Source organism: Chroicocephalus ridibundus, chromosome 1 (assembly GCF_963924245.1).
Source record: "Chroicocephalus ridibundus chromosome 1, bChrRid1.1, whole genome shotgun sequence".
NCBI classification, from domain to species: Eukaryota; Metazoa; Chordata; class Aves; order Charadriiformes; family Laridae; genus Chroicocephalus; species Chroicocephalus ridibundus.
The window spans coordinates 7573173-7597755 of record NC_086284.1 but is presented as its reverse complement, the minus strand read 5'-3'; the positions used below and the strand labels follow the sequence as shown (position 1 = coordinate 7597755).

Here is a 24583-nt window from a genome sequence, read left to right as displayed (position 1 = left end):
TATGGAAGAAGATACTATCCCAAATGAGTTTTTGTCTTCTCAGAGAGTGTTTTATTGGTGGGGGGAAACATTCGTGGGTTGGTGGTTTGGGGTTTTTTTAAGGGTCTTATTTTTACCAGTTTGACTGTTGTTTTTTTTTTCCCTCCTACCATCTTTCTTCAAGTCTGTGTCTTTACAAGATAAACGATGTCTAGTCGGGGAAATGTTTTCTCTTCTCTGGACAGTGCTGGGGTTGCCGCCGGTGTCTCAGCTCCCGGGCGGAGAGAGGAGGGTTTTCATTTGCACACGTATCTCTCGACAGTCCGCTCACACTTTTTACAGGTCACGTAGCAGCACCAGTGGTACTTGCAGTGGCATCGCTCCACCACTTTGTCCATGTAGGGGTTGTAGCCTCGGCCGCAGCACATCAAGTCGCAGCTGTCGCTCCCATTGGAGGTCTTGTTGCATTGCCTGGAAGAAAGAAAATGCCGTGAGCAAGTGCAGATCTCTGCAGGGCTTTCCAAACCACTGCCCTGTGGTGGTGGCTGGGGTCTGACAGCTCTGCAGGGCGTTGGGTGAAGCCAGAACGGTTGCATCCCAGCTGCAGAGAGCCCATGGCAGGGAGGAGCACCCAGCCAAGGAGCCCTCAGCACCTGCAAGGGAGGCAGGGAGAATCCCAGGGCTGCACTCACATCACCTGCTCCCATGCCCAGGATTGCAACTGCATCACCCAAAATAACATTAAGCTCCTGTCCTGACTCTCAGTTCGGTCTCAGCGGTGTTCAGGCTGCTATCAGTGAGGGCTGGTAGGGCTCAGCTCGCATACAGGCAGACAAGCAAAGCTATCATGGTACCTCCACCAAAGCAAAACCTCATAGTCCCTAGCAATCTGTATTCCTGAGCAGGCTCCAAAGCTGTCTGAAAGGAGATGGGAGAAGATGATACCCTAAAGAACAAACACTGGTGTTTGTCCAATGCTACCTACCCTGAAAAGGACGGAGGAGGAACCCTGCAGCCACAGACTATTTGCACAGGCTCCATGCCAACGATCCTGGGCTGGGAAAGCTCCCAAGCAGCCTGTTACAGCCACAGTCGAGCCCTGACCCTATCAGAGAAATCACAACCGATACTCGCAAGGCTGGACTCTGCTCTTTTCCCCCGCCGGCATGTCCCCCAGCATGGCACAAGCAGACGGGGAGCTGGCCCTATACCACCCCACGGCCTGACCCAGGAGCAGGCAGCGCGGCAGGACCCCAGTGTAGGATGACAAGTCGCCAAATATCACACGGACTTCCACTGCTTGTTTTGCTTCTGCTTTTAATTAAAGCCAGACTTTCTGGGATAAGTTGAACATTGTGCGGGGTTCCCTCGCTTTGTCTGCTTGCAAGCGGCTGGTTTGAGGGTTTCAGATGTAACTCATGAATTGGGGACTCTCTTTCGTTGATGCATTGATCAATGCATGAGCCATTCTCATCAGCCATTGCATCATCAATCACAGCCATTCTCAAACACCAGCTATCTCATTCTCCTAAATTATGCCAAGTTGGGTCATTGGACATGACAGCGCAACAGGCATTGACTTTTGGATGAGATGAACCATGTCCTAGAGGTGTCATTTGTCCATGGGCTGTAAAGATAGCCCAGGGTGGAAGTGTTCATGTTTGGTCAGATGCTCAGGTGGACACTAGCGCTCAGATCTCATGATGCACCCAACACCATGGGGCTGTGAACTTGATGGAGTCTTGAAACTACTGTAAGAAAGGCACTTTGGAGAGTGGGGAAATTGCTGACGTCTCTCCTAAATCTTATTCTGTATGGCTATTTTGGACAGAAACACTCTAAGGCTAATTTGGGTCAGAGAAAGGAGAGAGGAGCATGAGTCGGACTCAAGCAGAGCACTCCATTAATAGATGAAAACAAATCCATGAGATTTATAGGAATTCCTCGTGAGGTAATGCTTTAGGAGAAGTTACGGGATTAATGAGGTGTTGAGATTTTGTTCTTGTTCTTCCTTTATTTTTTTCTGACTCAGGCGGGCCCCCTGTTTTTTATTTCTGACTCACATTTCTCCCCAGGTCCAGTGTTTAAAGCTGCCCCCCCTCCTCCCCCTCATTCGGGAGTGTGTGTAAATATTTACAAACCTTTGAAAGCCTCTACCGAAGCTGAAGTCTGCAACCACACTGAGCGTGTTTGCCTAACGCTAAACCAAAGGCGTTGTTATTGCCCCTGCGAGCCGGGGCCCCTCCGCCAGGAAACCTCCGAATGACTCCTCATAAATGTATTAGTAAATGCATTAAATATTAAGAGCAAAGGTTCAAATATAGGCGTGTTGACATTAGAAGAAGGGAGGGTATTTGACAACCTTACTCTGCTTCACCAGTGGATGGAAAGGTTGTTGCCCAGAGGTTCACCTAGGGAGGATGGGGAGTCTGCAGAAGCATGGTAATGGATGTGCAGTGCATCCGTGCCACCTCGTGCTGAAAGCTCATTAAAATGGCCAAGAAGAGGAATATGGGTCCATTCTGACTCTAGTTCACCACTGAGGACATTCTTTCCTCAAACGTACAAGGCACCCAACAGTTAAATTTACCCCTTTCCAATAGAGACCAAAATTCTTCTACCTACTGTATTGAGACCTGGGAATCTCCCTTTCCTTGCACCCACTCCTGTGGTTTGCAACAAAAAAGTGGGTCTACTACGAGATATACCTTTCCATAGCTGTCCCCATCCTACCCAGCCTGAAATAGAGAAAGGAAAAAACCAAAATCTTATATGAAAAATCCCCTAGCTTCCCTCAGTTTTGGATAAAGGAACAGGGACGTTCTGAATGAATGGGTAGAATAGCCAAAACAAAGCTTTTGACCCCATCCTGAACCTAAATGGGCTTCTAAAAAACTTTCCCAACAATGCCACTAACCAGACACTTTGTTTTCTGTTTTAAAGCCTGGGCCTGGATGAATTATCTTTCTTTTTCTTTAAACAAGCTGAAACGGAGGTAGCTTCTCAGTTGTATCTGTACATACAAAAAGCAAGTGGGGAAAGAAAAAGGAGACCAAAGACCAGAGTTTATCCACAGAAGCTGCCCCCGAGCATCTGCTTTCAGAGCCCACGGCTGCGATCTCACCAGGCTCCCTGCTGATGGGTTAAGTTCAATCTCATTTGTTTTGGGCCTGGTCCAGCACGATTCCAGCAACTCCGAGAAATGCCCTCCTCCCGAGCCTCAGAGAGAAAATACGAAGGCAGGCGATTGCATCTTAACACAACACCGTAACCTCTACAAGCACTTGGAAGACCGGTGAAAAACGATGCTTCGGCCATAATCCCAGCCAAGGTCCTGGCTCAGGAACAGGCTTTCACATTGTCACAGTGCTTTTTCCTTCTTTATTCAAGCAGGGAGGAGGTCAGCCCTGCTGACTGGACAAATCCCACTCAATATGCCTGTCCAAAATCTCCCCTTTCCAGCCCTCGTTTGCAGACATGTTGCGGTACATCGCTCCCTGAGCCCAAACAGCCTCATCACAGGGGCGGCTCCTCAGCAGAGTTGGTGAAGGACATCCCAGCACTTGTGAGAGTCTTTCCCCAGAGGGACAGGCTGAGCCATCTCACAGTTACCCCCCGGGGGATTTTCATTTTAAAAGCTATGGGGAGATGTCACATTTAACTTCTTTGTGGATCGCAGTTCACTTCTGTCCCATTGGCAGATATAAGGATATTTTTTGGTTGCCCAGCTGGATCCTGAGAGCCAAACTGAGGCCAACTCTCTTCTGTGTCACCCACAATAATGACATATGGTGACGGGGATGGGCCAGATGTCCACTGGAACCTCACACCATCAGTCCTATTAATAAGCGGAAGCTGCTTATAAGTAGATTAGAAGTCATTCTGGGTGACAGCAACGGCCTGCTTGGCCTAGTACATCTCCCAGTGGCTGCGGGAGACGCTGTCTAGGGAGGAAAATACAAATCTGGCCACTTTCTGTAGTCCTTTTCCTCATACACAACCAGCACCTGGGCTGTTGTATCAGGGATGATAGAAGGTATGTTCCTACCTAGACATCTCATTATCCCCTTGTGAGCAACTTGGCCATGGATTTGACTCATCCCTTTCCGACCTCAGGGAAACCATCTGTCTCCAAGGACTCCAGCAACCACAAGTACCAGAAGACAGTACTGCTGTGTAAAGAAGTAATTTATTTTATCTCTTTTAAATCAAATTCCTATTCATTTCTTTAGTGCCCCTAGTGCCTCTTGCACCGGTAATGTCAAGTTGTACAGCAGTATATAAAAGAAAGAGGAGAAAAAATAATTCAAATCCCCCAGGAGGTATGGAACACAATGGACATTGGCTAAAAAAAGACATCACAGTGCACAACTTCATATGAGATTTTGAGGGCAGGATCTTAACTACTTTTAAATTGCTTTCTCATCCACAAGGAACGGCTAGAGACTGACACTGAACAACTGTACGAAAGAGAGTTATCAATAGTGTATGTCAGCGAGGAGATGTCAAGGGAGACCCTGGAACCAGCCTGTATTTTCATTAATGAGGAGTAGAGAGTGAACTTTAAAATTTGTGGATAATGCTGGGGTAAAAGGAGCTGAGAGCATTTTGCAAGAGTGAATTAAAATGCAAAGTAAGCAACACACTTAGAGAAAGATGCAGATAAATGTGGGAATGTTCCCAGGAGAGTCAGAGGAGCAGTTCAGAAAGTAGAAAAGGTCGAAGGAACTGATTTAGAGAAGAAGTTTGTAAGGAAAGCTGTCTTCCTATCTATAAAAGATCATTGCAAAAAGGCGTGAGCAGAAATGTTCTTTATATGCAGAGAAAAGAGGACAAGAAATGATCAGTTTGGTTTGCAAAAAAAAAAAAAAGGTAAATTCAGATTAAGAAAAACATAACTCTGAGGATAGTAAAGCCCTGGAACAGGTTATTTAGGGAAACTGAAGACCAGAGTAGACAAACATCTTCAGTAACAGCCCAGGTGGTCTCTTTGCAGTCTCACTCCTAAAAAGAACAGGCTCCATGGTAAATTATTCCCAACACTGATGTTCCCTAACTCCAACCCTGTTTTGATGCAGAGCAACCAAGTACATTTAGGAGAGTTGGCTGACTTTTTTTATCCCCTGAATTCACTACCCGCTTCAATTTTACTGTGTGAAGTTATTCTTTCCACCAACAAATTCATTATTCACAAATCTGTTCAGGAAACTTTACAGTCAAATACAGGTCTCTCAAAGTGGGAAGGATTCAAACTTCCCCAGGGAGGAACCCAGCAAAAGCCCAGGAAAGCAGGGCTGGCCCAACTGCTGAAACGAGCAGCAGCTACAAGCACACTGCCCTAGGAAAGTTCCTTCACTGCAGGTGGGAGGAACAGAAAGCTGCTATTTTCCCAACTTTCCTTCAGTTTAAACTTCTGGGACACTCACAGAAGAATTATTTGCCATTCGTTATTCATCATTAGTTGGATCCCACGAAAAAAGGTTGGCACGTCTGATAACGGTTCCAAAAATTACTGAATCATCATACATATTATAGAATCATAGAATCATAGAACTGTCTAGGTTGGAAGGAACCTTTAACATCATCGAGTCCAATCATCAACCTAACTCTGCCAAAACCACCACTAGCCCTTGTCCCTCAGCACCACGTCTACACATCTTTTAAATACCTCCAGGGATGGTGACTCAACCACTTCCCTGGGCAGCCTGTTCCAATGCTTGACAACCCTTTCAGTGAAGACATTTTTCCTAATATCCAATCTAAACCTCCTCTGGCATAACTGGAGGCCATTTCCTCTTGTCCTAAACCAAGTTATAACCAAGTCAAAGCCAAAGTTCATCACGTTGCTTCCTGTGCCCTCACTGAGTGACAGAAACCAGAAGAGGCTGTAACAAAACCCAAACACCTGATGCCATTGTCTACCCATAACTACCACTCTTCCCCATCTAAATATGAGTGCTTCTGCTAAGAAATCTCATTGCCCACATAATCACACAAGGCGAAGCATATTTTTGGTGTGGCAGGAAAAAAGCGGTTTCAAAGAAAAGGGCTGTAATTGAACACTGAAAACCACTGCATCCTTTCTTTGCAGCATTTGATCTGCCCTTGGGCACCTTTGGGACAACCAAGGTGCCAAAGAGGTAGCCACCAGCCACCAAGTCTTTGCAGTCACCACCGAGCAGTAGATACATGCTTAGCTAACTCCATGCGTGTTCCTAACCAGCCTAAAACACCTTGGGAGACACTTAAGATTAATACTTTATGTTGCAGAAAAGAATGAACATGTGAGCAAGGAGCAACCGCCAAAGAATGGCTAAGGAGTGGGGGCCTGATTTCTGTAGCGTATGAGGGCTCCTTCCCATCTCCAGCAGGGAGGGAGCAGCGTTTGCGTAGCTCCGAGGCTGCTCTGGGAAAGATCAGTAATAAACAGCTCAGTTATCTTTGCAAGGCTTCAAGAGCTGGAGGCTTTTGCGTGCATGGCAGAATTTCCCTTTCCTTGGATTCCTTAAGGGACCTTAAACAGGCTTTGAAATACGATACATTGCACCCTACTGATAAAGAAGGTTAATACTTTGGCTTCTTTTCTCACAAAAGGGGTCTCAATTTTATAATCTGCTATTATTTATCATTTACTCCAAGCTGATAATGAATTTTTCAGGCAGGAGAAACTGAACTACCTTTGTAAAAGATGAGTTATAGGGTGCTTCTGTCCAAGAAAGCTCTGAAAAGGGAACACATACATTTTTTCCCAGTGGTTAATTTGTTGTATGTAAAGTTGTACAATCCACTTGCTGCTCCACAGATCAGCTTCTTTAGATTTTTCTCCAGACCATTTTTTTATTGGCCATGAAAAATGGTGGCATATAAGCACATGGAGTTTGGCTGGAGTCGAAGAGGGCTGTGGTGGCAGCAAACCTGTTTGCAGGAGCCCTGGACACCGGTTGCAACACTCAGCTCCTTAATCAGATTTTTGAGCACTTCAAAGAGGCTTCACATCTCAGGTTCGGGTTCAGCTCCCTGGCTTTGAAACCTGGATACACCCCAAGTGCTCGGAGGCATGCAGATTTCCAAGCCATTTCTAATTTCAACATGAAGCTAAGAAAGGCCGAGGTGTCTTAGCAAACATTTCAGGCTTGTTCAAAATAAGGCTTTGAAATCCTTTCAGCGAAAAGCTCTGAAAGGCTTCTGAGTAACCGCGTGCGGGTTTTCCGAGTGGATTTTCACACGGTTGCACTACAAGATAATTCAATTCCCTCTCCTGCCTGAAAAACACACAATAAGTCCACATAATGCGAGGGATAATTAGAGAGATGGAAGCGACCGATTAGATTCTCCATCCCACCCACCTGCCGGTGCAGGATTGTTCCCTGCAGTATACCCTGAAACTCAATATGTCCAAGGTGTTGCAACAGAGCCATCATCCTCTGTCCTGTTTCCAGTGTGTTCTGAGCGAGCACCAGACCTATGAGATCGGGAGCGGGGAAAGGATTTTTTCTCCATATGATGCAAAACTACTCATTTTATTGTAATGAAAATGCATCAATCTGAATTTTTTAACCCAACAGCAGGAAAAAGGGTTGTTAATGGGGTCCCCTCCTCTCAGCACCCCTTTGGACGAAGAAAGTGGGGCTGGGAAGCTGTTGAAGATGCCCAGATGCCTTCTAGAGCATGGTGAGGGGGGTCTGCACTGTAACATCCCACGTGCTGATCCCTGGACCCATGTTCATGGCCAGAAAAAGGGCCAAAGAGGGAGTAGGCAGGTGTCGGAAGAAGAGAAGAGAGAAAACGGACTGAGTGACCACCACTAAAAAATTCCTTTTTGATTGCATTTGCCATAAAAGACCTTAAAAATTAACCCAGTAGGAAACAGCAGGATCTCCCCCCAGAGAATTTTGACATGCACAAGGATAAAATGTTAAGATGCCTCCGGGACTTGACTTAAAAAACAAAAACTTCTTTGGGCTATTTCCGTGCGAGCATTTTTACATCTTTTTGGAGTAAGCAGGAGCCACATTTTTCCCTGCCCTCTCTAACAGCATCCCTTTTGTCTTCCTTCTCCCTCATCCCTGTCATTAGGCGCTATCTCTGCAGCCCCAGGGCTGGCTGGAACAGAGCCACTGCGTTTAAAATACATTTAGATGTCCGCTCGGTGAGAGAAAAATTGAGAAGGGAAAAAGGCATCCATGGGAGGAGGAGGTTAGGGCAGCTCCCCTCCTTTTCGCTGCTCCCCCCAGGAAGAACGGACCGATCTGCAAACACATTGTGTGCATTTTTCACTTATTTCCTCTGCTGATTTAATGCAGAAAAGGGGCTGCTAAGGCTTCTGTTACACGTGCCAGTTTTGAGACACCAGGCATCTTCTCAAGAGCTGGCAGATGGATTGTGACGAAAATGAGCGTAACTACGCATGACCTTAAAACTTGGCCTGAGAGACGCCTGCAGCTCAACACGGGACTATCTCTCCCTCCTCCCCTCCCACGACCATCACCATCTTGCACTTCCGAGAATAAGGAGTATTTCTTGACAGGTTCCTTTTGAAAGTCATCCCCTCCTGCCTTAATATCTCAGTCCTCTAAATCCTCACTCAATCTCACTTCCCGTGGACCCTCGCCTGGCAGGCTCACAATCACCGCTGTCACCCAGCTCGGGATAAACGGACGCCTGCAACACACATTTTCCTATCCTCAGAAGGAAAAAAAAAAAAATCATTCAAGACCTTGACATATTTTTCATCCCTAGCTGGGATAAAAAGTCAAAATCTGTTGTAAAATGAAATTAGATGAAGAAGAAGTCACGCCTCCCTCCCCTTTGAAAGGATTTCAGCCCATGGAAAATGTTTTACTTGGCAAATCTGTAACGGATTCAGTTTGGTTTTGACACAACCTGTTGATTTCATGCAATTCCTATAAAATTAATTTCCAAATAGCCTCCATAATTGTTTTCATTGCAAAACAGAGTAGCACAACAAAGAGGTCTTTTTCAAGACACAAGTTTGTCAAAATCCATACAAATCCACAAAAACATCGGTTCCACTCAAATGACATTTTTCCTCAGAAACCAGTTTCAACACATGCTTTTTCTCTACAGTCCTCAGTGGCCCATAAACTTCTTCACTTGCTAATTACTGCTCCGCCACTGGGCTGGCGATGAACGCCAGCTTGGTGTTCCCACCACAGAGCTGACAGACAAATGCTGTCGTAGAGCAGTTTAAGTTTTGGTCCTAATGGAGGATACTAAACTGAAACTAACTGCCACAAAACATCAAAGGACAAAAAGGGCACACTTGTCTCACTCAACTGTCACCATCTCCTGATCATCTCTATCAGTTCAATGCTGACATATTGTCTACAGAGTTGTGGTTCCAGTTTAAATGGCTGTTGCTAAAGGATAGCTTCTAAAGTCCCCCCATCAAATAATTTGTATGATTCAAAGGTATCCAAAGAGTATCTTTGCTGCATTTGGGTCATTCAGTTCATTTCCATTACAGCAAAACCTTCTCTCCATTGAACCAAAGTGGTCCAAAGACAACTACATCCAACAAGAGTTAAAATGAAGACACCCCACAAAAGGGCAGGCACATGCTCCTTGCAACTTGACTGTCTGATTCTCCACCACAAAGTAGCACAAAGAGCAAAGAATTATGAGAACAATCTGAAGAAAGCCAAGCCAGCAGGTAGCAACTAATGAGTTAGCTTGAAACCCAGCCACTGCAGCCACTTAACAAAAATCCCAGAAATTCTGCAAAATTCTGGAAATACACAATTATTTGGCTGTCGAAGGGTCTGCTGCCCACCTAGAGATGCTCAGACTGCTGAAACGTGGAATTGGTTTGTCTTGGAAGGAAGTAAACAGATCCTGGGAAGGGTGTCTGCTGCCTGTGAAAGGGGCAGCACTGTGCCCAGTGGAGGTTTGGGTGTGATGACCTTAAATGACTAATACTAATGGGATGAAGAAATTCCTCTGCAGAGACATGAGCAACACAGGCATACCTGGATTTTTAAAATGCAATGGGAGAAAAATCCTAAAAATTCATCTTTGTAGTTTACAGGTCTTTTTTTAAGGCTGCCTAGAAGCACTGGTGCTAATTGGGTTAACGCTTGGCTACTTAGAGGAGCCTTACAGTAGAGTAACAACTCATCACATCAGCAGCAACTCCAAGAAATTACTTAGAGAGACTCAACGCAGTAAAAAGCAGCTGCTTGATCGTTGCAAGTTCCTGCAGAGGTGAGCTGTTTAGGGGATTTCAAAATCTTGTGCCTGCTTGTATAACGCAAAAGGTGTCTGCAGTCTTGTCTTGGCCACCAATAATAGGCTTGGACATCTGTAGACCATATCGCATGTTAGAGATGTCCTTTACCTGCATGCATGTGCTACCTCCCCAATTATTTGCCTCTTATTCATACACGTTCCCCTCTTCCCCTTCCCTCTTTGGAGCTCAGAGTGCCATCAGCACCTGCTGCAGAAACCCTCACCTGTCCTGGGTCCCATGTGACCCCACTTTCTCATTCTTCATGCAGAAATCGGGCGAGCTCTGCAGGTAAATCAGCTCTGTCTCTTTAACCGGCCTGATATCAATATCCTTTGGCACGAGGTATTTGCGTGTGCCCATGGGCCGGTGAACGACCTTGGTGGCTGATAAATACTTGTTTTTGAGGTCCAATGCAATGTCTCGCAGCTCTTGAAGGCCTTTCCAACAGGTCTTGATAGAGCATGACCCAGAAACTCCATGGCACTTACATTTCATTTCAAGAGAGGCTTTCAAGACCTGCAAAAAGGAATGCAGGAGTTAGGAAATGCCCTTCTCTTACCTCCAAACATGCCACAAGCTTGCTAAAGAAGGCACTTTATTAGCAGGGACTATTACAGAAAAGGAATGCTGCTCTGATTTCTGCACAGTCACTCTAGAGTAGCTACTGTGCAAAGGGAACGAGATCCCACGGCTCCTTGGTGATCACTATCAGCCCAGGACTACTTTCACCAAGGCGCCTTTGCAGCCAGCAGACAGAAGAGTATTTTGAATTTTGATCAGATATCTACACAGGGCTGCATTTCCACCCTCTAAATTCCTAAGGAGATGAAAACCAAAGCAATCCATAAATAGATAACATCCATTTCTGCCTCTGGCAGCTTTGGGCTTTGGGTAGCAGAGATGTCAAGGCTCTGATGAATTCAGGGCACCCTCACCCTGCCTTTCTGCTGGCCGTGGGGCCAAAAGAGCCTTTTACTTTGGTCCTGCACTAGTCTCATTTTTGTGGGACATGGCAGGACGCTGCCAGGAACAGACGAATGTACCAGCCGCGGCTACACTATGTCCCAAACAAAATTTTGCCCATTGCAATTAAAACAAAACCTGAAGACATTACTAAAATAAAAAATAAAAAACCCCAAACAGATAGAGTGGTAATGGTAGAGAAAACCACCCAGGGGAGGCAAGTTTGTCATGGTTGTGCTCTGCAAAGGTGAGTTCAACCCATAGCTACACAGTAAGCTGCCAATGAGCTCAGCACGCTCCAAGTTTTATCTGCTCCAGCGCTCAAGCCCTGGAAGGATCAAGGTGTGTGGTAGAACCAGCCCAGAGAGCAAAGGCAGACCCAGAAATGGGGTGCAGGGGTCAGCTTTACAGTTTCCCACCCATTTCTCCAGCTGCTTGGAGGGCTGGGATGGGGATTTGCACCTCGGTGCACACCGAGCACTGCGTGTGGTAGGCATTATCCCTCCACGAGATGCAAGCTGTTAAAAGTGGCTTCTGTCAGATATGGGAATAATTACTGACGAAGCGGTTTGAGAAGGAAAAATCAGCCCTGCTGGCTGCGGGGATGGCTGGGAGGCAGCTGCTGCTGGCCGCGTCTGGCAGATGATAATCCTCCATGCTTACACAGCACTTCGCCTGCGCAACGCCCTTGGCAGAGCACGACGGGACCCATCCCCACCACACCTCCTGGGGTAAGCAAGCCATCCTTGGCTGTGGAAAGGGTGGCAATGAGACATCCCACCCGCGGTCATATAGGACTGATAACAGCCTTCAGGACCTCCTGGATCCCGGCGTGAGTTATATAGCCACAGTCTTCAGCAGGCCAAAGGAGTTCAGAGCAATGTGGGAGAAACCTGCTCCTTTCGCTAGCTGATAGAGACACTGAACCTCGCACAGCGACCAACCACTACAGATGATTGTACAATTACAATAACTCTCGTGGATTTGTTACCTGTCTCCCTACTTCACTGTTGTGCAGATGCATCAGTTTATTGGCTTGTGATCCTGATTTTTTCATCTTCATGGGAGCATCTGAAAATTTGGACCCCATGATAAGACCATAGTTGAGGTTGTCTGCACATCCTCCCCATCGATACCCAGGTCCAGGTGTCTCACCTGGGATGGGACCACAGGAACAGCCAGGGAGGTCCCCGGTGGTGCAGGCTCTGGCAATGGTGTGGCTGATGGCAGCAGCAGAAAGGGCATACACAAATGCTGACTCCCTTGTGCCTGGAAGAGACAAGAACTCCAGCTCAGCCTCCTGGGACAGCTAAAGGCTCCCCAAAAAGAGACCCACACAGCCTGTACCCTACAGAACAGCAAACACACCAACTCATTGCAGCTGAGACCTCCCATGGCATCACCAGCTTGGAATACATCTCCTAAGTGAGCTCTTCAACCTAAGGCAACACCCCAGCAGGGCAGAGAGGCACATGGACTTATGCAACTTGTCCATTGTGGTGTGATCTGCTCTTGGAACATGTGAAGAAGCAACGCCATGGACTCTCCTGCCCGCTTTTGCCCCTGTGCTGGATACTGCTTGCCAGGAGGTCATGGAACTACCATGCACGGAGCTGAGGGAGGTGGTGGGAGGCCACAGAGGTGCAGCACAAGCGTGCAAGGATGCTTTGACCCATATGAGAGCCGACTGTGCAACCTCAGGCGTAGCGTGTGCTGCTTGACAAGTCTCCATGCCCTGAAGAACAGCTCCATGGCTGTGCACAAGTGCACCATGACTCCTAGTGAGATGAGCAGACCAGATTGGTGGCATGCTTTGTGAGAGCTGTGGGAGGCCAGGTCTTGGACTCAAGAGCTCCTGGGCATGACTGGCACCATAATGAACATGGTCTCAGAGAACAGGACAACTAGGTTATGCAGTCCCTCCATGTTCCCCCTGGTAGCAAGCCCCAGCACGCATACAGACATGCTGGCTGACTCTACTCACTCATGTCCCCGGTTGAGCCAGCAGTGCTGTTTACCTCTCTCTAAGTCCAGCAGGTAGTTAGGAGCCAGCTCAATGGAAGAGCAGTTCCACCGCATGTCTGAGAAAGTTTTACGGCAGGTCTTTATCACTTCCCGTGCTGCCTGGATGATGGTCTGCATTAGCTCCAGGTTGCTGCGGCACAGCTGCACCTGGGAAACCACCAAGCCTTCGAGCTGCTTGCAGTGCTGGGTTTGATTCAGGGCCAAAGCCGAAGGAGTCTTGGACAGAGCTCTGAGGAGACAAGTACATGCAAAAAGGCATTAAAACCTGCAAAAAAGTTAATCTTTAGGTCAATATTAATTTCCCCACTACCTCCAGTTCAGTGAATGCTTTGGCCTCTGTTCATCCAACTAAATTTTAGCTACCTGTAAAAAAGCACTTAGTTAAAGCTGGTGAGAAAGATGGGCAACTTTTAAGAGGGATTTATCTCATCTAAAGTAGGTGTTTAAGGTAGGTGGGAAGAAATACCCTCTAAAAGTGTACGTTTCTCTCCATCATCTAGGGGAGCCTGCACAAAGCTCCTGGGGCATATGCCAAGTTGACTGAATGTGTAAATCCTTATGGGAAGAATCTTTTGCTGAAGAATGAAGAGGATGGACCTCCCAACACAGTAAAAAATGACCCATCAGGTCCATGATAACACAAAGCTGGGTCTTCCAAGACTGTGGTATTCAGAAAAAAAGAAAAAAATAAAAAGCCAAGTTGGTGTTATCAGTGTTTTGCATTCAGCATCTGTCTCACACACTCTCTAAGGATTACGCTAAATGTCATGTAATCAATTATGGAAAAAATCCCCTGCAAAGCCCAGGGAAAAGCCACCAAGTTTGCAAAACAGATGCTTTTCCTTAGAATTAATGCCAAGGGTCTCCACCAATTCCATCACTGTTGCACATAGATAAGTCTATTTCTCCAGCCTCCAAAAACGTAGTGCAGAAGCACAATGAGAATATGTGCAACGACAGTAGTATGGTCAAAAGTGAGAAGGCACCCATTAGCATCAGCACGTGTATTGCCGTGTAAGAAACCAACAATGCCCCAAAGACCCCATTATTTTTATTATTGGGCAATTGCCAATGTTTCCAGGTAAAAAAATCAAAAAGCGAATGGTGCCATGCATCGTACAGGGCTGTGCTCTTCTTCCCCACGCGCCCACAGCGATCAGCAGAAGCCTGGTGTGTAACTCTCTTTGTATCTTTATGACCTGCTTAGGGTAGTCATAAATGTTATTCATTCCCATAAAACAACTTTCTAGCTGGCTGCATCAGTAACTGGCATCTGATCCTGGCAACACAACTGCCTTAACACATATTTCCTTCTCTCCTTGTTAAATGTGTTGCCTTTCAGTTTCATCCTAAGCCATCTTGGTTAGTTTGGCTTATTAGCAGACACATTTCTGGGTGCATTTCACTTTATTGCTGTAACATCCACATCCTTCAGAAGTTAAATGAGATGGAAACGGAGCTAAAATTGAGCCCTAACCAAGATCGAGGGTATTAGCTCTGATCTCCGGTTTTCAGGAAAACACATCTATGTTCCACCAGCTCCCTTAAGGTTGGCTTGAACCAGCTGCTGTGTATGTTGGAGTTCTCCCTGGGCTGCGCATAAGTGCTAACCCCAACCCCTCTTCCGGCAGGGAAAAGCTGCGATCCTTGCCAGGGCTGAGTAGGTCTACACTGACAAATTCCCAGGCGGCTGGAGTTTGGCATTTCTGGCACTAGATAATCAGTGGCAAACTTGGAAGGGAAACCACCACTCTGCTAGTTATGTAAATATATACATCATACATATATTTAAAGAGGTACATTAAATATACAGCGAACAGAAGTTTTGGCCTGTGAATTTCAAGGGAAAGCAAAAAGTGGAGTATTTAATTGTCAGAAATTCTGCCCTGTAGTTCATCTTGCACACTGCTGCTCATGCAATGCTCCCTGGCTGGAAAGGGGCACCTCCAGAAGGCAACTCATCCTGCCTTGGACATGAACTGGTGGACTGATCCACCAGCTGGACCTGAGCTGGTGGAGACAAAACCTGTTAGTGATATTCTGGATGGTCAGGTATCTCAGATATATCACGTCCTTGAAGGCATGAATCTTTGGATAGTATGAATGTCACCTGACTGCAATGTCACCTGTAGGACTACCATGAGGTCCTACACCGTGGACCTCATGGTAGTCATTTAGGTCCTTCTTCAGTCCATGGAAAGAAAAAGCCACATCTAGGGAGTAATTAGCCTGATGTAATTTTGAGATCTACAGTAGGATAACATTATGCCCTAGAAGCACTCATTTTCTGCACTGCCTATAGAGGCAACCCAGGCACCGAGCTCAGATGCAGACATCTGGACCATATAAGCACAGAGCTGGGTGATATGTGTCCAACCCCTAGCACTTGGCACCAGAAACCTGTGAAAACTTATCCCAGAAAGCCTATCAGCAACTCTCAGGAAGGGGCTGAAATGCAAATCAGGCAAAAGGCCAGAGCAGCTCGTCACTAATAGAGTAAAGATGATAAATACTCCAGCACAGTATGTCCTAGCAGCAAAATAAGCAAGCAGGGTGAGGCAGACCAAATGAGAGAACTTTACAGCCTGAGCTTCAGGAAAATGAGGAAGGCTTCAGGTCTTTGGGAGATGCTGTCTGATGGGGCACCAACTCAGTTTTCTAATCAGAGGTGCCAAGTGACACTTCAGAGGCCTTGGGATGTTTCACCTGGACCTCTAGAAGGATGTATATATCTCCTAGGTCCTGCACCACGTTTTCTAATCCCCTATAGAGGTCTTCAGCATCTTAAAAGGACCTGGAAGCCTACATTAAGGCGTCTGCGTCTCACCACTACAGACAAGTCAGGAATGGCAGAAATAACCATCTACAAGTTGGGATGAGACCTGAATTCAGACTGAAACTCATCCCCGTTGTGAAAAAAGGGGATTTCATACAACAAGATCATGTTATTACAGATAGCCTGAAATGATTGCCATTAGAGGAGCGGATTTATAATGCATCAAGAAAAAAATTCTCTTCTTGGAACAGGGAAAAATATCTGCCAGACTGTCAAGAGAGGAAGGACCATGGCCCCATTGGGGAGAACTCAGTAAATGGCAGTAATGGCTGTTTCTCGTCGAATGAGCCGAGCTCCAGGGAGCCCGCCAAGAATAAAAATGCAAGACACAGGAAGGTGTTTTCTGAACATCTCCCAGGCCTGAAACTTCATGCCTTTGCTTGTAAGAACCTATAATTGGAAACATCTCCAAGTGTCAGGAGGAAAAAGTAAAGGGTAATGGAGATGGAAAAGAAAACTCACAGTTACTGGAGTTGCTTGCTGAGACCGAAAAGTGCATTTATAAATCACAGATCAGGAATGTGAGAGGCCTATTAGGTCATCTAGTCCATGCCCTGACAGCCCAGGTTTGCTCAGTCTCTGTCCTACATTCAGAAATATCTTCTCCACCCCTCGTTGTGTTAAACCCTCCCCGCTCCCCAAATTCTGGCAGCACCAGGGAGGGATGCCCACTGCCTGCAAAGGACGTTGTTGGGGAACAAAATCCATTCGTGGGGCAGTGGAAAGGAAATCACCTTTCCCCAGAAGAGTCTTGTCCCTGGTGGGATTTGGTGGTGGGTCTCTTACCCCATCTCCACCCAGTCTCCATTGACCACCAGCACTGGGAGGGAAACTGGAGCCAATGGGGCACAGCCAGCCTGAATAAAGCAGGCCTCAAGGGTATAGTTAACAGAACAGCCTTTAGTCCTATATCTGGGAAAAATCCTGGATAAACGTCTTTCTTTGGACTCACACCCTTCATCTGAGAAGAAGCACATGGGATTTTACCTGCTGCCACCCTATAAATGCTGCTTTCCACCTTTTCCTCCTGCTAATATCGTGGTCTCCTCCCTTGACTCTCCTGCCCCATCCTTCATTTTCCAGAAAGCTGAGGACAACTGAAGGGTGGTTGTTTGTTTTTTGTTGTTTTTTTTTTTTTTTTTAAATATACGTATTTGACCCATCCCTTTAAATAAACAGGCCCCAAACCAAACATGCCCTGCTTTATATATAGCATAGCAGGGCTTTCAATTGAAGTTATGGATACTGACAGAAAACCATAAACGTAATTACAGAGGAAATATGATGCATGGATGGATCATGACATTCGTTTACTCTATTAATTATCTCAGGCAGTTAATAAATTCATTTGAAAACATGAATGCTCTACAGTTTTAGGTCCTTTGAGAGGTATGGGCCTGTTCCTGCAGATCTGGGCTCCATGAGAAGACTATTCATAGGAGCAGCAGCTTGGGAGAAGTACCTTCAGATCTGAGCAGATGTCAGTGAAAGCCACAAGTTATTTGGTTTACAAGGACCACCATGAGTAGGACACTGCTCCTGGTCAAGCCAAAGGGAGAAAAAACTCCTTGAATTGAGCAGTGAAGCATTGGTGTCCTTTAAAATCCCTTAAAGAGTGGAAGGATCTTCTCTCTCTCTCTGGGGGGTATCTCCCCATCCTCCCCTGTGTGGTGTGACCCAAGAAGGTCTCAAAAGAAGGACTGTTGGTGAAACCCTTAACTTCTCCAAATGGTCTGCTTTGCTTTCTGCAAAGGCACTCTCTTTTTTATGCCTATTCTTAAACCCCTTAATCTTGCAGGGATTTGGGTGAAAGAAAAAGATTTAGACAAAATGACACTTCTCTGGAGAGTGAAGTGTGCCATAAACTTCAATAAAGAGAGGCAGCAATTGGAGGGGTTTTGCATTCAATCTCATTAAAGGTCTTTAATCTGCAGGAGCCTCATTTTCTCACATTTTCAACTGGAAAAGGCTCACAGGACTGTTACAAGTGCCTCGTCTAAGCTCTCGGTAGAGGCAGCCCATGCCCGTGCCCTGCATCAGCCCTGGTCTGGGGACCACAAGCACTAGGAAAGCAACCACGTCCCCTGGTAAATGCTTCCAGTGGTTCTGCAATGCCTTTTCAAACAGAGAAGTGGGATTTATATAGTAAAAAAAAAAAAAAAAAAAAAAAAAAAAAAAGAAATAAAGAGGAAGAGGGAGAGGAGTGGGGGAAAAAACCCAACCCTGAAGTAAAAGCTTAAAATAAGAGCTGCTTTCAGATACAGTGCCAAATCCAGCACTGGCAGTAGTGGGCACAAGGCCATTGACTTCCAGCCCAAGCTTGACTGAAGTTGATGCCAGCGGCGAGTTGGCTCACCGCGCGCCGAGGAAGGCCGTGGAGCTTTGTCAAGTTTTCCCGAGCTGCCTACGGAGCGAAGAGCAAACTTCAAAGCCGTTGTCCCCCCCTTTCTTCGCCCCCAGCCCGCTCCCCTCCCGACGTCTCCATCCTGCAGTCCTTTCACGGCAGCTCATCTAGCAGCCCCCTTGCCAGGCAGACGGTCTCCTCGCAGGCGCCCGTGCCCCAATGTCCCAGCTCTCCCCCCTGGTTGAAGGAGAAAAGCAGGAGCTGCCGGGAAGCACAAAATCTTTCCATTTTCTCCCCTGCTTTCTGCTGGCTGCTCAAGGTCGATGAGCTGGGGTACATCCCGGGTTCACCGAAATGCACGGCTGAGCTGCCTTTTGCTCCTGAAGGGCTGTGATTTAACTATGGGAATTGTGTGGCAAAGCTGATCTCATAGATGTGGACGGTGGTCAACTAGGGATGGCTCCAGAGAGCACGGGACGTATCCAGACCACCACAACAGGGACAGGCAGGGATTTCCCAAAGTAACCAAGCTTGACCTAAAAATTATGCGACTTCTAATGCCACCACTTGCTGTCATGGGCTGACCCTGCAAGCCACGCAAAAAAACCCCACTTGCTGCATTCGGCCTCTTTGCCACTACTCTTGTGCTGAGGGTGACTCTTGACCCAGAGGGACAGTCCAACCTGTGTCCCTGGGCAGAGGAGATGCCAACCCCCAGGAAGGCAGAAGTGCCTCAAAAGACGCCCTGTTCCCAGACACCCCAACATCTGCAGACCTCTGCGGCACGCACATCTGGCCGCAGCTCCCTCTAGTGCTCATCTATTTTTCAGCTCTACTCAAACAAGTTGCTTCAGCAACATGCTTGGCCAAACCCAAGCCCCCGCTAGAAAAGCTAAAGGGGTGGAAAAGGAGACAGGTAAAGTGATAGTCCTACATGAGTTGGCCTTGAGACATGTCCCATTGAAACCGATGGCTGCCTCACCTCCCCAGCTGCTGTGATGCAAAACAAGCACTGAGGACCACAAAGGCATGCGAAAAAAAACAACCCTGCTCTAAGGATGGGAAAGTGACTACAAAAAGCAGTGTGCAAAAATGAGACTCAGGAGATCGTATGCATTGAATGGAAAGGCTGCCTCTGCATGGCAGCCCTGATCCTGCAAAGATCTGTCCGTACCCTGACTTTACACACAAGTAAGTCCCTGGAGGTTGGATGGAAAAGGCCAAAATAAGACATTTCTCCAACAGCAAGAGCGGGTTTGCAAGATGCTGATCATCCACGCACCGCGCTGGGTGCTCGGTGGTGCATGCCTCCACGGCAGGGAAGGGCATGATGCCGATTTACAACAGGTGGGGATCTGCACGACAGAACTCGTAAAAATAAGCCAAATAAAATAAAACAAATAGCTCCCTTTTACCTTCTCCCTGCTTTTACTAATTTACAGGGGATATTCGTGTTACAGAGAAGTCCTAAACGGCTGAAAAGTGTGTTTTTCTTCTCCCCCTCCCCTTGCAATTACATCACACGCTGCATCAAAATTGAATTTCCTATCGCCTTTTGTATCAGTCGCTCCCTCTTCCTCCGCCTTGCAAACCCAGCCTGCCAGGCTGGCAAAACCCACCTCCCTATCTTCCTCCCCACCACCACCTCCTCCCCTCCCAAATCCCCTTTGAAGCTTGCCTCTGGCACCATGCCTACAACAACGGCACAGCGAGCAGACCTCTGAGACAAGCCCGCAACCAAAAACATCTCGTAGCACTTTTCCTTCCTCTTCATCCCATTCTTTTTTTCCTCCCCCCATCTCCATCCACGAGTATGAGGGACTGGTTGTACAGCACCCGGCGCGTGAGTTTAGGGCTGGGATTGCAGCTCCGAGAAATTACTTGGTATTCAGTAGCATCGATCTCCCTTCGCCAAGAGTTTACCCACGCGATTTCCAGGGATGGTCCCCTAGCCCCCAGGACGGCAGCATTGCTGCAGTGGGGAAAAGAGAGCGATGGGGAAGTGGGGAGGTGGAAATTGGCCTGTGTTTCCGTAAAAAAACAAGGGTGGGGAAGGGAGGAGAAGCTGCAAATTAAAAACAAAAAAAAAAGAAAAAAAACAAAAAAAAAGAAAAACCCAACCAAACATAATTTTGTGAAATCTCAGCTGGCAGCATCCCAGTTGAGAAGCGCCCTGGGACAGGGAGGGCAGGTCTCCGCCAGGTTTTAAACAGGTGTGAGGGGAGCCCCGGCGGCGCATCTGGATGCAGCTCATGCTTCAAATGCCACTTTAATCCCAGCTTTCATCTTCCCCACTCGCTTTTCGATAGGGGGGGGGGGGGGATGTGTCTGCTGGGAAGGGGAGGAGCGGCAACCACAGAGTCTTTCTTCCAACTGCCTCCCCTCCACCCCAGCCCCAAAAGACACCTTTGCAGCTTAACCACTTGCTGGCCAAAAGGCTGCTTTTGCCAGCGAAGTTATTAGGACCTCGCCCTGCCCGCTAGCCTTTTTCTCACGTCTATGTCTTATCAACATGCTATCAGATTCCCTATGAAGATCATCTTGCCCCTGCCCTTTGGAGGAACCCAGGTCCTTCACTGGGGATTTAGCACCTTGCTTAAGCAGGACCCTAATGCCAAGCGTGTTAGGGAGACCCTCCACGCAGTTAGGGGTCTGTACGGAAGTGCCCCACTGAATCAGGGTGCCACAAACCAGCTTTATTTCTGTCCTGTATAGAAATAAAAGTTGCGAGCAAGTCAAGCTCTGCCAGCCCATGGGCACGTCGCATCTCCTCCTGCAGAGAGGAGGTGCCCGCTCTGCACAAGGTGCTGGCTATAGGCAGAGCTGGGAGCCTAAATACTCGAGGAATCTGGCAGAAAGAAATAGCCAGGCTATGTAATTTAGCTGTCGTGGCTGCTACAAGGTGTAAAGCCAAGACGGTGAAGAGCAGATCAGATCCTGACTCTCTACTTCCAAGGTGGTCCTCAGAGTATGGGGACAGCAAACGAAAGATGCCCTGAAGTAGGTGACTATTCCTCCCGCCCGACCACATGCATTTAAACACCCTATGGGGGGATTCATCCTGCTTCTCTTTATGCATACAAAAGGGGGATGCATGGTCTCAACCAGCTCCCTGCAGCCCAGGGCATCTCCAAAGGGTATCTCTTGACATTTGTGTTGGATGTTTCTCTTTGGAGAGGGTGAATCCCCATCTGGAACATCCACTTGGCCATGACTGCACGCAGGGCAGCGAAAACACTGGCTCCAACAAGACATCTAAATTGAAGATGTCCGAATTTAAGAGTGCCTTTATAAAAGGTGGTATGGGGAGAGCCTGAAATGACAGTGATTGGCACAGTGGAATGGGAATTAGACATAGCACAGAAGAAGGAACAAAAGAGGAACCGCTTATGTCTGTTTCCCCACCTAACCCCAACTTCTCTACCTCGACACTCTACACCCTACACAACAGGCTCTTCCTGGCATCGCCTTTCATTGTGCCTTTTCTTTGACAGAAGATGCTTGTTGGAGACTCACTCACATCCTCTTATTTATTTTGTGCACAGCTTCAAACCCGAGGAGAAAAGACAGATCACTCATCGAGGACGTCAAACCAGATGGGTGTTTGGAGGGGCTTGTTTGTTTATTTTGCAGTAAGCAACTAATTGATTGCTTGCTTAAGCAAAGAAATGAGATAGCGATGTTTTCACTTTGTTTGCAGTGACATTACCTCCGAGGAAACTCGATCCGGAGTTGACCACACTCCCTGGTATTTCTTCACCCGCCCACCCCCTGCCTCGTTTTTTAACACCCTTCACGAAATCCAAAGGTTAAAAGGTCCACAAAAAAAACCCATGTTATCTGTCAAGCATCCCCTGTGGTTGGAGATTGGCGGCATTATCTCAGCTGCCGTCCCTGCTGCTCTCAGCTCCTACTCAGCACAACCAGCGGTCCCACTGGGAGAGTTTCCCAGCGTGGCAGGAGCTAACGCTAGAAACTTCATTAAGTGGCTCATGTGAGCGTTCAAGTGTGTGCCTTTCCTTTGGTATCAATGAGGAGAAAAAAAAAAAAAAAAAAACACACAAGCCTAAATCATGCATATTTTGGAAAGAAGATGGAGACATATTGTTAGCACAAGCCCCTAGTACACACACTTGAAATCAATGAATGCCCGGAGAAATGCAGCGCTTGCTGCTCTTTAAATGGCTTTACAGTGTGCTTCAAATAGCAGTTGCAAAAAAAGGGTACGAGACCAGCAATGCCTACAAAGACTTTAAAAAAAATGCAGAGAGATAGCCAGGTACTTACATCCATTTTATCCCATAGCAAAGCCCCGTCTGCAGAATGAAAGACAGAAAACCAGCTAAGAAAAATCGCAGACTCGGCTTCATTTTCTCCACCGTCCCCCACTTGCCGAAGGAAATCAGCTTCTCCAAAGAAGGAAAAAAAAAAAATAAAAGAAGAAAAAAGAGTTTTCCTAATTTTCTGCACGACGTATTTCCCTGCAGTTTGGGTGTTGCTCCTCCTCAGAGATGAACAACCTGAAAGGAGAGAAAGAAAGAGCAGGAGCTACGGTTAACTCTGAAGTTTAGTGAGTCGTTGCGAGAGAGAGAGAGAGATCTATTATCCAAATTGCAAAGGAGTGGTTTATGAATCACGAAAAAGTTTGGATTATCCCCTCTCAGTCCCCTCCCTCGCCAAGCCTTGATACAACCTTTCGAGTCAACAGACAGACAAACCGTATGGCTTGAATTACACCCTGAGTTATGGTCTGATTGTGTGTTTCCATTTAACCCCGCGCATGGCAGGACTTCATTTGCTGCTACAATTCCCGCCCCCCCCGGCCACCTTCCTCCTCTCCAAAAAGTTTGTTTAACTGCTCGGGAAGAAGGGGAATTAAAAAAAAAAAAAAGATAAATCTTTAAACAAGCCCAAATCTTCAGTTATTCATCTCTCCCTTCCTTCTCTCCGGATTTCTTTTATTTTTTTCCACCCCTCTCTTTTTCTACAGAAAAGACAAATTGTAAAAACTGCGTTTCCCCGACTCCATGCAGGTGCCTGTGCCCTGCAGATGTTTCGGTCTGATCTGTTACAACAAATGCGGGGTAGTTTTTTTAATTTTTTTTTTTTTTTTTTTTTTTGCTCTTTCCCTTCTGCTTTCCTTCTCACCTCATTAACTCTGCCTCTCACTTCTTCCAAGTCCTTGGGCACCTGGAGCTCACAGAATGGGCTGCAACTTCGTAAACAGAAAAAAAAAAAAAAAATCACATTTCTGTCTCCGGAGAGCAGCCAGAAGGGGACAAAAGCTCTCAAGGATTCCCCCTTCCCTCTTTTTTTAGGTTTTTCCCTTCTTCAGCCCCAAAAAATAAACAAACCAGGTGCAGGACTTAAATTCTTAGAGGGGTCCTCTCTGTCTCCAGGGCATGGCTTGCTTATTTTAGCAGCGGTATTAATAGCAGTAAATGGGGTTTCCCTTCGGTTCTTCACTTCAGACACCACTCGGGGCTGCTCTTTGTGGTCTTTGCGGTGGTTTCCCACCAGAAAGCCAATAATAAGATAAACAGGGAACAAAAAAAAAAAACCAAGAAAAAAAAAAAGCCCTGCCCGCCACATTGCACCTCTGAAGTCTCACAGCCCATCGCAAGGCACGGTGGCATCCCTAAGCTGTGATCGTGCATCCATCCTGCCCCCCGACCCCAAAACGCCACCCCCTTGAAGGGGCTTGGGATGGGACCGGGAATGGCTGGAGCAGTCGGCATCGCTTCAGGCAGCCCCTTACCCTGGTAAAAGCACATCCCACCTGGCCCCCAGCTCTGGATTTGTCCCAGCTGCATCTTTCTACCTCCATACCCCCATCTGGGGAGCAATTGGGTCCAGGGCTGGGGTGGGGGTGTGTGTGAAGGAATATATCTGGGTGGTTTTTTCTACCATCTCCAGTGTATTTTTCCATTCAGGCTGCTTTTTGGCTATCCCAGCCTGGTGTAAAGGGTTACTAGAGAAGTGCTGTTATTACAAAGGATTTTAATAACCTCTAGGGGCGAGTTCCCGGCTCCCTTGAAGTCCGAGACAAAACTCCGACTGACTACAAGGGAGGCAGGATTTCATCGCCACGGGTTGTTTTTCTTTAATGCCCGCTCCGATTTTGGGTTTGATGTGTCCCTTGATGGCAGCGCTCCCATGAGCGTCCAGGCATACTCCTTCTTTCAGG

At 47.0% G+C, this 24583-nt stretch overlaps 1 protein-coding gene across 2 annotated transcripts; it reads right to left on the bottom strand.

Moving 5' to 3' along the window:
- On the bottom strand, nt 1-22838 carry WNT11 (Wnt family member 11). Of its 2 annotated transcripts, XM_063327162.1 has the most exons (6): nt 22684-22838; nt 13210-13445; nt 12347-12460; nt 12183-12262; nt 10452-10744; nt 1-450 (listed from the first exon to the last, which is right to left on the bottom strand). In XM_063327162.1, the coding sequence occupies exons 1-6, from the start codon at nt 22764-22766 to the stop codon at nt 276-278; spliced, it is 981 nt and encodes a 326-aa protein (XP_063183232.1). In that variant the 5' UTR covers nt 22767-22838; the 3' UTR covers nt 1-275. The 2 variants fall into 2 exon arrangements, with proteins under 2 accessions (XP_063183232.1, XP_063183222.1); XM_063327152.1 differs by having other exon boundaries at nt 12183-12460.
- Between the last annotated feature and the right edge of the window lie 1745 nt (nt 22839-24583).